This window comes from Podarcis cretensis (assembly GCF_951804945.1).
Source record: "Podarcis cretensis genome assembly, chromosome: 5".
Classification (NCBI taxonomy): Eukaryota; Metazoa; Chordata; class Lepidosauria; order Squamata; family Lacertidae; genus Podarcis; species Podarcis cretensis.
The window spans coordinates 2007735-2022159 of record NC_137174.1 but is presented as its reverse complement, the minus strand read 5'-3'; the positions used below and the strand labels follow the sequence as shown (position 1 = coordinate 2022159).

Below are 14425 nucleotides of genomic sequence, written 5' to 3'. Positions count from 1 at the left end.
GATGCGGAGAAGGCCTTTGATAATATCTCTTGGAAATTTATGAAGGGAAATTTAAAAGAAATGGGAGTGGGTCGGGGTTTTGAGAATGGGATTGATGCAATATATTCAGAACAAAAGGCTAAATTGATAGTAAACAATGTGGTTACTGAAGAGTTTAAAATTGAAAAAGGAACACGACAAGGCTGCCCGATTTCCCCTTTGTTATTTATATCAGTTCTGGAGGTGCTCTTGAATATGATTAGAGGGGATCGGTTGGTGGAAGGGATTCAGGTCGGAGCGAAACAATATAAACTTAAAGCTTTTGCAGATGACCTAGTTTTGACCCTGCAGGAGCCAGAATCTAGTACAAAAAGAGTATTACAACTGATTCAAGATTTTGGTCGGGTGGCTGGATTTAAACTAAATAAACAGAAAACCAAGGTGTTGGGGAAAAATCTGACAGATGTAGAGTCGGCACAGTTTCAGAGAGAAACGGAACTAACTGTGGTTAAAAAAGTAAAGTACCTAGGGGTAAACATATCAGCAAAAAATCTGAGTCTATTTAAGGATAACTACGAAAAATGTTGGTCTGAAATTAAGAGAGATTTGGATAGTTGGACAAAATTGAAGCTTTCTCTGTTAGGCCGAATCGCTGCTGTTAAGATGAATGTATTGCCAAAGATGTTATTTTTGTTTCAGACATTGCAGATTGTGGACAAGACAGAGTGTTTCCGGAAGTGGCAGAGAGATATATCTAGATTTGTCTGGCAGGGCAAAAAGCCCAGAATTAAGTTCAAGATACTAACTGATGCGAAAGAAAGAGGGGGCTTTGCCCTGCCAGACCTAAAGTTGTATTATGAAGCCGCAGCCTTTTGCTGGCTAAAAGACTGGCTACTTCTTGAGGACACTGACGTATTGGACTTGGAAGGGTTTAACAATGCTTTTGGTTGGCATGCATATCTATGGTACGATAAGGTTAAGATTAATAAGGTCTTTAAGAACCATATTGTCAGGAAAGCAGTTTTTAAAGTCTGGACAAAATACAAAGACTTATTGGAAAATAAAACTCCGAGGTGGCTTTCACCTCTGGAAGCTAAGGCCCGAAAAAGACTCAATATGGAGGCCAATTGGCCAAAATATTGGGAAATATTAGAAAAAGACGGAGACAATTGGAAATTGCAGAGTTTGGAGAAAATGAAGGATAAAGTGCGAGACTGGTTACATTACGCTCAGATTAAAGAAGTTTTTAAAAATGACAAAAAGCTAGGGTTCCAGGTGGAGAAATCGAAGTTGGAAACAGAATTGTTAGAACCAAAAACTAAGGTTTTATCAAGAATGTATAACTTGCTGCTGAAATGGAATACACAAGACGAAATGGTTAAATCGGTTATGATAAAGTGGGCTCAGGATATTGGGCATAATATTATGTTTGAGGACTGGGAAAGGTTGTGGACCACTGGGCTGAACTTCACTGCATGTAATGCTTTGAAGGAAAATGTAATGAAAATGATATACAGATGGTACATGACCCCAGTTAAACTTGCCAAAATATACCATTTGTCTGATAATAAATGTTGGAAATGTAAAGAACACGAAGGAACATTCTTTCACCTCTGGTGGACTTGCCCTAGAGTGAAGGCCTTCTGGGAAATGATTTATAATGAGTTGAAAAAGGTATTTAAGTATACCTTCACTAAGAAACCAGAGGCCTTCCTTCTGGGCATTGTCGGCCAGAAGGTGTTAAAGAAGGACCGAACATTTTTTATGTATGCAACAACGGCAGCAAGGATACTCATTGCCAAGAGTTGGAAAACTCAAGATCTACCCACACTGGAAGAGTGGCAGATGCAGCTGATGGACTATATGCAACTGGCCGAGATGACGGGCAGAATCCGAGACCTGGGAGAAGAGAGGGTTGAAGAAGACTGGAAGAAATTCAAGATATATCTTCAAAAGTATTGTAATTTGGTTGAAGGCTAAGAAGGATGCTAGATCATAAATAATTGCCTATCATTGAATTAGATTTGAAATTGACGATAAGTGAGATTGAGGGAAATATAAAATTTGTGGAGATTAGATCAAATTAATTGAACAAAATTTAAGAATATAAACAAGATGATAAATTGCTGGAAAAATTTATAACGATGTAAGTGGGAGTGGGAGACGTGAGGGAGTCCAAAGAAGTTCTGAAAAATATGTCATGACCCATGTTATATTGTTTATTATTTTTGCATTTTGTATTTTAAAAAAAATCTTAATAAATATTTATAAAAAAAAATAAATAAATAAATAAAGCAAAACATCATTTTGGCAGTGGCCCATTGCTCCATGGGAGAGCACATGGTCTGCATGCAGAACTCTGTAGAATCAGTTCCTGGCTGCTCCAGTTAAAATGGACCTGGAGTAACAGGACTGGGAAAGAACTGCAATAAGATGAGCATTAAGGGTGGAAAAATTTCCCCAAAGATACCAACTGTATTCAGAAGAGATTTTGCCCACCCCAATCCATCCTTCTCTGCAATGCACAACCTCAGGTGTATTTCAAGGCACCTTTTAGTTCACGAGTCCCCCAACAGGCCTGGCCAGTGCATCTTGTGAACTAGATGTATGGTCTAAAAATTGAATTGGAAACATGGGGGCTTTGGGGGCTTTGTAATGCCAAATCATACTTTGGAATTGGAAGCACAAATGTACGTCTCACATGCTTCCTGTTTCCCTCATGCTTTACAATGACCAACTCCTGTCCCTGGTTTTCAGCAAAATGTAGTTGTGCTGTTTCATCCAAACTGCATGTTTCACATTTCCCTTTATGCCAAGATTGTAATCCACTCTGATTTGCTGGAAACCAGGAACAGAAGTTGCAAATCTCTGTGTGGGAGGAGGAGGAGGAGGACACAAACCCAAGGCTCCTTGGGTGCATTCCCATGACAAACAGCCACATTGCATTGGAACCATAAGGCTTGATTCTCTAACTAACTATTCCAAAGTTCTGTTGTTCAAAATTGTGTTTTAAGTTGTGCCATCTTAGTTCTTGAAAACTTGGAGCTCCTTTCTGTGCCACAGACGCTGGACACTCCACTGCTGCCCTGTACAGTACATCCTGTACTTGTTCAAAGAAGAGATGATCAGCTGATCCCAAGATGTATTCCTTAGGGAACTCCCTGCTTCGTCTTATTTATTACTTTTTATCCTACAGAGCTGTGGACATACACGGTTCCCCCTTTCTGAATTGTATCCTCACAATAACTCTGGATCAAGCTCCCCAAGAGAGCTCTATTTCTGAGGAAGGATGTCACTGTGGTGCCAGGTCATCCTTGTTTAAGTTCAATACTTCAGCTACTATGCCCCTTAGGCTCTCTTACCAACTGGCATCTTGATCGCCTTCCCTGTTCTTTCAGGGTATGGGCTACATCGGAGATACATGCAGGACTGGAACTGGCAGCCAATTACCTGGCATCACAATGACATTGGTAACTGTTTACTCATGCAGTTTGTGATCAAACCATGCAGGCAAAGACAAAAAGAACCAACGATCAACAGATTGTCTGGTTTTGCAAAGTACTGTGCAGGCAACTTCACAAGAAGCTGATCTTTGAGATTGCGTATCTCCATGCACAACGCTTCATAAGACCTGATGATCACCTGAGCTTGGAAGACCAGGTGCACAGTGCCTGATTTCAACATGTGGACAGAAGCCTGTCACCTTTGATGGACACCTGATCATAGGCACCTGTCATTAGAGTTTGCAATGTCAAGTGCAGAACACTTTGCAGAAGACTTGTAGGCACCCCACAAGCTCAGCCCAGTTGTGTCTTTACCTTCTCCATGCCTGATGTCATATTTGGGCACATCTTAACCAACACAGTCTCACAGGCCAAATGTGGTTCCCGTAAGCCACAGGTTCCCCACCACTGCTCTGCACAAAACATGTGGTGGCTGGATTTCAAGGACTGCACATTGTTCAGCTTCTTCTATGGACACAACCCATAAGAAGGAAGACTGGTTTTTGTTCTAAGTGTGTGATGTCAGATAGGAATGCCAAGACCAAGAGGTGCTGGCTAGTTCTGCAGCATCAGGTGTGCCATGGCACCTTCCGCTTCAGTGGAGTCCGGGGTCTTTTTCACCTCCAGTCCCTTATAGCCATACTCTCCCCTTGTTTTATTGTATTCTCCAAGTGCTTGGTGAATACTTTTGCTCTTTGCTCCTTTCCCCTCAGCTTTGCTTCCAACCACTAAAATAAAGCTTTCGCATATGCATTTTTTTTAAAAAAGGCACCTCTTGGTAGAAATTAAAAGCTGAGGAGGAGCATTTCGTTTTAATTAAGGATTACTTCCAGCCACAGACTCTGGGCAGTGAGGGAAGCCCTTTGTGCCAAGACTTCACAGGCAGGTAATGAGGGCTTCTTGTGTACTTTGAGTCACTTGTGCTGCCTCTTTCCTGTTGGTGGAAGAACTCACACAGCTAAATATAGCCCTGCACTGCCTGTTGGGTTTGCTGTTGGGTTTAATTCTTCATTGGGTTCTGTGGTATGTATCTGCTCCAACCAGCTCACTTTGAATGGCCATAGGAGGAAAAGGGCCTGGCAAGCATTCTCCAGGCGATCCTTACAATTCAGTCTTGAGTATGGTTTCTGTTTCTCTCCTGAGTGTTGTGTGTAGGAGAAAAGAACTGTTGGTGCACTGCAAGAACTAAATTGCTGAAAAACCTCAAGGGTTTTGTGCTTCTAATTCCTAGGCATGGTTTGCCATTATGTCCAAACAGCCCCAAAAGCCCACCTACAACGGAGACTGCTGGCTGCATCTATGCCCAAGTTACTGTTCTGGTCTTGCCTCCTTCCAATCAGCCTCAGTGAGGATGCGGGAATAATTTTTGTATCAGGAAAGATCCAGTGAGCCAGCCACACCTAATATGAAGACAAATTACTTGTCCTTGAAGAAGATGTCCTGTTGCAATTTTTTCCAGTCAGGGATTAGGGATTCAATGCAGAAATACAGAAAGTGGGCTCTTCTGCAGCTGAAGGGTTAACTGGGAGGGGTATTGTTTTGGTCAGTTGCTATGTTATGTGTGTCTTTTTGTGTTTTTATGTAATAAACCACCTTGTGATCCTTGGATAAAGGGCATTATATAAATTTAATAAATAATAATGATAGCTCTTTCATGTGCATTTAAAAATACATTTTAGGTTTATGATGGAAGAGTGTATCCAGTTTTAACTGAGGATAAAATAGTTCCTTAGCTGTTACACAGAACCTACAGACCACAGGCTATTCCATTTCTGTGGTGCACAGCCATGCTTTCAATGAGCACTTTGGCTGATAACCGGCAGTCCACAGGGCCCTCCCTGGCACTCCTGCCAAGTGTCACTGAAGATGGCAACACACAGGCTGTGTCTTCCCTAATTCAGATCTTTTTTAATGCAGAAAAAGAAACACATTCTTTTGAAATGTAATCCTTGCATTGCCTTAAAGGTGTAAATGTTTAATGTTATGTCTCTCTGTTGGACTGCATGCAGGAATTGTGTCAAATGACCATGGCTTATCATGCAATGTGCAGTGTCTGAGCGAATGGGCTCCATGAGCCCTGGGAAGCCTTCTAGATGGCACCAACTTCATTGCAGAGCGTGATCATTTATTTGGCAAAAATCCAATGCCTTCCAGAGGTTGATGTGTGAACCACCTTTTCCTCTGATGCTGCTCATACCTTCCTTATGAGAGCACATCAGAGAACCCTATCTTGCCATCACTTTACTATCATTTACTGACAGAAGGGCAGAGTTTTAAGGAGATGTGAGATCAATTGAAGTGATGTCCTATCAATCAATATTTTGCATTTATTTCCATGCATATGGCAAATAGCGTGTAGTGGGTGGACGTGTATACTGCATATGGTGAAATGTTTCTTACTTGGTTATTGTGACCTTGACATGCAAAAAACTTAAATCAGATACAGAAAGAGAGAGAGAAACACAATGCAAGCCTATAACCCCACCCAGAAATAATTCTCAAAAATAATTCACATTGAGTTCTGTATGTTCATACAACTACAGTGGAACCTCGGGTTGCAAACGTGATCTGTGCGGGAGGCACGTTTGCAACCTGCAGCGTTTGCAACCCTCAACGCCGTGTCTGCACACGCGTGGGTTGCAATTTGGCACTTCTGCGCATGCGCAAAGCGTGATGTAGTGCTTCTGCGCATGTGCGAGCACCGAAACCCGGAAGTAACCTGATCTGGTACTTCCGGGTTCGACGCGGTGTGCAACCCAAAATCACATAACCTGAAGTGTCTATAACCCGAGGTTCCACTGTACAGACATTTTATTTCATCCCAATTTCTGCTGCTTTTCTGAGCGTATCTGTGTAGCCATGTGAACTAGAAACTTTTTTTTAAATTGAGATTTCTGGAAATCTTAATGAGATCCAGTGAACTATATGCCCAGCTGTACTCTACACATTACAACATCCTTTTGGGGTTTGTTTGTTTTTGTTTTTTAAACTCATTTATATGCCTACTATTTCCCTAAGGACTCAAAGCAGCTTCCCATTTCACCCTCATAGCCACCCTGTCTGGTAGTCTAGGCAGAGAAGCAGTACCCAAAGTCACCCAATGGGCTTCAGGGTTGGAACTTTGCAGTTCAAGCCCCCCACTCTGTCGGCTGCACCCGACTCCTCCTTGGACAAAAATCATGACTTCCTGTGTTCATATCAACTAGGTAATCTGGTGGCACACATGGCTCTGAAATATGCTTAAAGGGTTATTTCTTTGCAAGTCCAGTTTTAAGACATTGTTGTTCAGTCACCGCAGACAGGGCATGGCCTGGCTCTGAAGTTTCACTTCCTTGTGCCCATTTCGTTATTACTGACCTGAGTAGTCAGACAAAGACAGACCTTTCTTGTTTATGATTTGGGGCATGTGAATCATAAAATACACACCAACGTCGCTTCCTCCTGAGCAGTAACAAGGAAACTGGTGGTTGCTGGCAGGATCCATTGGGAGGTGGACAGCCTGATGAGTGGGCCTGGAGTCAGCCTAAGGTCACAGAGCTTGTGCGGGGGAAGCAGAACTTTGGAAGCCGAGTTCACAAAAGAGGCCTTTTGCTTGCACCTCATGGCAATTGTATTTTAGAAGCAAGGCACCACTGTTCTTTTTGAACAGGCCCTTTAAGACAACAGTGGTAGCCACAGACTGAGGAAGAGAAGGAGCAAATACAACAACCTAATCTAGATGCATACGTCAAGGTGTGGCAGATTTGGAGTGCCATGAAAAGGCTGAAAATTGTTTTAGCTCCATTAAGGATGTGTCGTCGTTCCCCCCCCCCCCCCCCAGATTTTTGGATATATATGTGGCCATATGTTTGCTTTGTACATTTTTAATGATTTCTATTAAGTGATGAACATGGAGCAAGGCTTAAATAAATGGTTTTAACAGTGTACTTTCCACATCAAGACATGATGCAATTTTCACTCCTGGCAAATCTCGTGCTAGTGCTGTGTATGGACAGTACATAGCATCTTTTGGGTGGTGCTTCAGGGCTCTGGAATTGCAGGTCTTTTAGAGCAAACATTTTTAAAAAGGATGTGTTATTTTGTAATTAAGTTTTTTTAAACTTTCACAGCCATTTATTTTGTAATTTTACTGACAATATTCATTCAATATTAATTACTTTTAAATTCCATTAATTTTAATGGGAAGCATTTAAGCATATGCTTAACTGAAATAAATGGATCTGTTTTTAATCAAAATTAATTGGATGATAGCCACAATGTTCTGAGGGTGTATAACAGAAATAAATTTTTACTGAACAACCTAACTTTATCATAAGTGTATAGTGGTATAGGACTCTGTGTATGCCATAATTGCAAAGGACCACAAAAAGTATGGAACAGTGGGCTCTCCTTTCTGAGAGTCTTCACTTTCTTTCATTTTCTTTTTTTTTAAAGCAAGTTTACAGATCTTATAGATCTTCTAGCTACACTACTGACATCTCAGAAGCCTGAGAGAACAGTGCTTTCAGGGTTTGGAGAAAGGACACCAGTGTTCTTGTCTCCACAGGTCTAGCAAAAGCAGGGTAAATTTTGCAGAATAGTTGATGCAAAATGTGATACAATTTGCATCATGGCTGCAAGTCATATAAGACAGCTTTTCTTGGCATAGAATTTTAACATTTTTTGGGATAGTAAACACCGTCCATATGCTCTATCTTAAAGCCTGTCATGGTATGAATATATTTGTCTCATCTTTTCAAAACAATGTTTTTGTCCTTGAGAGAACAAATATGGGCAGTGTTTACTCCACCTTAGTATTTGGCTGGAACCAAAGAATCCAGTTAAAATTGCGTCTTAAGTTATGTGTCACCAGTGCTATTTTTCAGGTAAAAGAGGTGCCAGAACTCACCATGAATGACTCCCTTGTTCGCTTCTAATGGCAATGGCGCCCACCTGAGAGGTGCCAGAACTGAGTTCCAGTGAGCTCAGGCTGAAAAAAAGCCCTGTGTGTTACCTATGAACTCCCAGTTGGCCATTCCTGCCATTCCTGCGCAGAATACACAACTTTTTTCTTTCTTTTTCTTTTGCTATACAGACAACTTTGTCCAGAGACCTTCAAGACAATCAGCTGACACAATGCATCACAACCCGCCTACCATTGAATTATTGCATCGTTCTAGATCCCCCATTAGTGCCAACCACAGGCCTTCACCAGAACCTGAGCAGCGGTCATTGAAATCCCCGTTGGAGAACACTATCCGTCGCCTCTCACCAGCTGATCGGCTCTCGGGAATGAGGCACCACCAGGAGAACAATAGCCAAGAGTCTTACCCTCTCTCAGTGTCCCCCATTGAGAACAACCACTGCCCAACCCCTTCCGAAGTGCTTCAGAAGCCTTCCAGTCCCCGCCAGGAAAACACAAGGGTGATTCAGCTGATGCCCAGCCCCATCATGCACCCCTTGATACTGAACCCCAGGCACTCTGTGGATTTCAAAGCCTCCAGGTTGTCTGAAGATGGGATGCACAGAGAAGTAAAACCCATCAACCTGTCCCATCGGGAAGAATTAGCATACATGAATCACATCATGGTCTCCGTCTCTCCACCTGAAGAGCATGCAATGCCAATTGGAAGGATAGCAGGTTAGTATGATATATTCCAAGTCATGTATTTTCTTTGGTATCTACCATACGTTTTCCCAAGGGCTGATGCTTGGGAAATTTGTTGATTTCATATGAAGACAAACAGAAGTCCATAGGTTGAAGGTACTATAGAAGCAAATGGGTAAATAAAGGTATTTACTTTATGGTGATCTGCCATCATCTTGTTCTTAGAACCCAAATCCCCAAAATTATGGATGGTCTTTCTGACAAAGTAACAACCACCAGCTCCTGATTAATCTTCCTTGCGTTTTCCCATGAACATCATTCCTCAAAATACATTCATTTTATGTATTATTAGATGTCATGGTTTCCCAGCAAACAAATTTAATACTGCAACAGGTTAAATGAATGAGCATGGCCCAGGTAAAGCTAACTGCTGTTAAGTTTGAAGGATTCCAGTGAGAGAATGCTTAATTCTATTGTATTAAATTTAACAGAGATTCACATTCCTTATTTGCTTGGATTGGCTCTAGGAAGGAGGGATCTGAATTTCTCTTCTGCCAGTGCAAACATAAAGGGGTTCTGATGAGTTATTATTAACATTAATAAGCACTGTGAAACAATAAAAAATGGCCTGCCCACAGGTTTTCCTTCCCGGTCTGTGACAGTTGTACATATATATATATATATATATATATATATATATATATATATATATATATATAGTGTTCTAAAAGTGTTTTTACTTTTTACTTTGTTGTACCACCATAAACGGTGGTTTTTATCCATGTATTTTTATTTTGTTTTCTTTTATTTTGGGTTGGGGTGGGATGGTTGTTGAGTGGGGTGGGGATTGGTTTTGTTTTGGTGTAATTGTTTTTTGTTTGTTTGCTTTTATATTTTGTAAATGGAGGCGAGTATGAGGCTTGGGATTCCTACTGTGGAGGGGCGAGGGAGGTATGGCGGTGGGGGCAGATGTCATAGGCGAAGGGGATCGAGATACGGATATGCTCGTACCCCTTCCAATCTGCGCCCCATCCTGAGAGACGAGGGTAGGGTGAGCAAGGATTACTCACCTCCATCGCTGGTGTTGTGCAATGCCAGGTCTATAGGCAATAAAACCACCACCCTGCGAGATTTCTTCATCTCGCAGGGGGTCGACCTGGTTTGTGTGACGGAGACCTGGGTGCGCGAAGGGGATACTGTTACCTTACAAGAGATGGCGCCCCCGGGTTTCTCTGTCCTCCACCAGTCGCGGACTGTGGGCCGGGGGGGAGGGGTGGCATTATTAATCCGGGAAGATTGTTCTTTCAGGGCTCTACCATTGCCATCGATCCCCGGCATTGAATGTGTTGGCCTAGTGTGGGGCTCCGAGGTGAGCTTGGCTGTCTGGCTGGAGTACCGGCCACCTAGCGCACCAGCAGCCACCCTGTCAGGCCTGCTGGAGGTGGTGGCTGGCTGGGCCTTGGAGTTCCCCAACCTATTGGTATTGGGGGACTTCAACATCCATGCTGATGCCACTCCCTCCTCACAGGCTCTGGACCTGGTGTCTTCCATGGCGACACTATGGCTCTCCCAGTTTGTTTCGGGCCCCACACATCAAGCAGGCCACACGCTGGATTTGATCTTTGGCGTTGGTATAGATGTGATCATGTTTCCTTCGATGGAGGTGCCATGGTCTGATCACTACGCTCTGAAAGCCAGGATTGACGTTCCACCCCCACCCTGCTTGGGTGGCGAGCCAATTTGGGCTCGCCCGCAGAGGCTGATGGACCCTGATAGATTCCGTCAAGCCTTGCGGGACCTTGCTCCCCCTGGCGACTCATTGACTGAGCTTGTTGAGGGCTGGAATACCCAGCTCCTGGCAGCCATCAATGAGATCGCACCTAAGCGCCCTCTGCAACCCCGCAGAAACCGGGCTCCCTGGTTTACCGAGGAGCTCCGGAAAATGAAGCGGGACCTCAGACGGCTAGGGCGAGTATGGCGGGGTGCCTGCGACGGAGCTTCAAGAACATCTTATAGGGTTTTTATGAAAACCTACGAGATGGCAGTGAAGGCCGCTAAGAAGTCCTACTTCTCGGCCTCCATTGCATCCGCTAGCTCTCGCCCGGCGCAATTATTTAGTATAATTCGGTCTTTAACGTCCCTTGAAGGACAGCCAAATTTAAATAACAATTTGACACACAGCTGTGAGGCATTTGCGAGCTTTTTTGCGGAGAAGGTCCTGTTGCTCCGCCATGACCTCCCTGCCAATTTGGATACAATAAAGGAACTGGAGGCCCCTCGACTGTCCTCGGGTCCGGTATTGGACCACTTTGACAGGATATCCCCAGCCGATGTGGACAGACTCCTCCGAGCTGGAAAGCCCTCCACTTGTCCTCTTGACCCGTGCCTGTCCTGGCTGATTAGAGCGTGTCCAGACGAGGTGCTGGCCCCCCTGGGGGATATCATCAATTTGTCCCTTGGCACCGGGACATTCCCAGGGGAACTGAAGGAGGCAGTGGTGCGCCCGCTTTTAAAGAAAACATCACTAGATCCCTTAGATCTATCCAATTACTGCCCGGTTTCAAATCTTCCATTCCTGGGTAAGGTGATTGAGAGAGCGGTTGCTGAACAGCTTGGTAGGTTTCTGGATGAAACATCGGCTCTGGATCCATGCCAGTCTGGCTTCTGCACTGGTCATGGGACCGAGACGGCTCTGGTCACCCTAACAGATGATCTCCGCAGGCAGCTGGATCGAGGCGGGTCGGGGCTGCTGATTCTTCTAGACCTGTCAGCAGCCTTCGACATGTCCTTGCCTACTGAATTGCTATTCCTTCCTTGCAGCATTACAGCAGCAACAACAAAAATGTGACAGGCTGTCGTATAATCTGCTGTTCCTTGAAACTCCCTCCCTCTTCAAAAGATGCATGAGAGGGCAGTGCACCTATTCACTAGAAAGAGCCTCCAGAGTAGAGAAATCCAGAGTCTTATACCTCCAAGGGGTTGCAATGCTTGCAGCTATTGCAAAAACAGCTTTGCTGGCTACTGGCTGTTTCCATATATTGAATAAATGCATGGAAGTGGGGAGTGTTTATAGCGGCTGTTGCCATCACTTGACTGCCATGTCTTCAGTGGAAGGCGAGAACTGGCCCAATGTGACTGGATGTGCACAGGGTCTGTACTAGTGGATGAGGATTTATGATTTATGCAGGCCCTTATTGTGTCTACTTGTACTTGCATAGCGCCCATTGACACAAGTGTAAGAACTCAGGAGAACAGTCCCCTTAGTCTGAACTGTGAGTCAGTGACTGGGATAACAGGGCTCCTTCCAACATTCCCAGAGCAGCAGAGGGCCCACTACGGACAAGGGATCATGGAACAATCCTTGTTTCGAATGGGGAAATGGGAACTTGCCCCAGAGTGCAAGGACCGCTGAGAAGATCTCCCACTGCATATTGGAGATCACTGAGGCATTGGAGAGATTGTAGTGTGACTTTTTCTATCAATGCTGACCTGTTGTGCTGGCATGCTCAAGAGGGAGGACTGAAAGCAGTGACCACTACTGAAGTCATGAGGTGGGGGGGGGAGAGAGAGGTTGCAAGGAGCCCACAGAAGCCTGGAGCAGGTCGTTAAACTGATAAATTGATGATAGGGCTTATTGTTTAACACTGCTCTTCCCTGCCCCAAACCAACAGAATTAATCAGGTGGCATTTTACTACCTGCAGCCCTGGAGAAACCATAACTATTCCTCAAAGGCAGGGCTTTCTTCGTCTAACCAGTTTTGCAACACTTACTGAAATGTCTCATTTTAAGAGACTGCTGCTCATTTGCATACATCAAATATTTTTATACAAAATCTATGAAACATTTTTCCATTGTTGAACACTGAAGCATTTTTTGCTGACTTTTTAATTAAAAAGCAACACTCAAAAGAAACTAAAAGGGGGTTCTAATACTTCACGCAAAGTGATAAGCAAGAAGGAAATGGCAGGATTGCTTAGGTTTCCCCTGGCTAATCTGGTTAGTCTGAATGAAATGTAATCTGCTAGGAAGTCTGCTTAGCTGGACAAACAGCCAAGGTATATCAATGAAAGTGCTATCTGATGTGTAAAATAAGAATGTAGAAGCACAACCAACCTATATCGCTGTATAATATAGCAAAACACTCTTTCAGTCATAAAAACTTCCATGCAAGTTTTCCCCTCTCCATTTATTTTAACAATTAATCCCACAAACACTCATCAACTAGATGAGACAGGAGAGATTTATGATTGCTTATCTCTCTTTTAATTTACTTTAAAAGCCAACATGGGTGGGGTGAAATTGGGTCTGGGCCACAGCACTGAGGTGGAGGGATTAACTTCCACCCCCCCACACACAATGGCTACTTTCCCTACTAGACAAATTCAAATGCTAACTATATAGAACTACTATATTCCCCTACTATTTTGTTGTTACTACTACTACTACTACTACTACTACTATTATTATTATTATTATTATTATTATTATTATATACCACCCTTCATATGAAGATCACAGGGCGATTCAGGTATGACTCAGTGTCCCGCATTTATGAATTCTGTTTTGACCAGTCCTGGATTTGTAGAAGAAACATATGCTTGAGAAAAGTCTTGCATCTGTACTGGAAATACCTGTCTGCTGTGGGAAGCTGCTCCTTCTTTGCTGTTTTTGGCTTCAGGGTTCCAAGCAAGTCATGAATATTTGCTTGGTGCTAGTCATAGCCAAGAAATAAAGAACAAGGCAGCACTTAGTTCCATCTGCCTTGTTCTTTCATCTTTGGTGCCTCCTGGCCGTGCATTTCAGTTCCCATGCTCCCTGATTCCTGTAGCCTTATGCAACCAACCTAGCTATGAAACTACTTTTTTATATTCTGCCATGCACTTAGGCAATTAGTTCGGTGCATCGTATTCCCATAATTCACATTCCCTAACAAGAATGGTAATTATATTAATGAATTATAACATTCAGAATGCTTCCCAGCCCCTAAAAGCATCCTGCAGCCAACATTGCATAGACACAATAGAAGTAGAGAAGCCCTCTTCTGACACCACTGCTGTGGAGGAATAAGCCCTAACATGTGCTCTGGCGCTTCCTTCACTTTCACCCCAGCTATTTCATTCCTCCAAGTTCCCCAGAAAACTTTGGAGATGGCCAAGATATACAATGCATTAGCAAACATTTAGGAGGTATCATGTTAACGATACAGCCCTTTGCTTCATTCCAAAACTTTGAAAAGACTTCCAACAGACCACGAGTCAGAGGCTGAACCTAAGACATGATCCCTGAGCAGATGCAAGCTGAAATTCTCAACACACTCAGAAGTTATCACTACCCTAAGGAGTCTCAAAGTGGCTA

The 14425-nt window shown here is 43.4% G+C and overlaps 1 protein-coding gene across 2 annotated transcripts in view; it reads left to right on the top strand.

The window, feature by feature from the left end:
* The window catches only part of ETV6 (ETS variant transcription factor 6), a 169882-nt gene that overhangs the window by 131492 nt on the left and 23965 nt on the right, over nt 1-14425 (top strand). For both annotated transcript variants that reach the window (XM_079975337.1, XM_079975336.1), the window contains exon 5: nt 8557-9102. In XM_079975337.1, coding sequence (XP_079831463.1) covers nt 8557-9102 — 546 coding nt within the window. The remainder of the gene's footprint in view (nt 1-8556; nt 9103-14425) is intronic.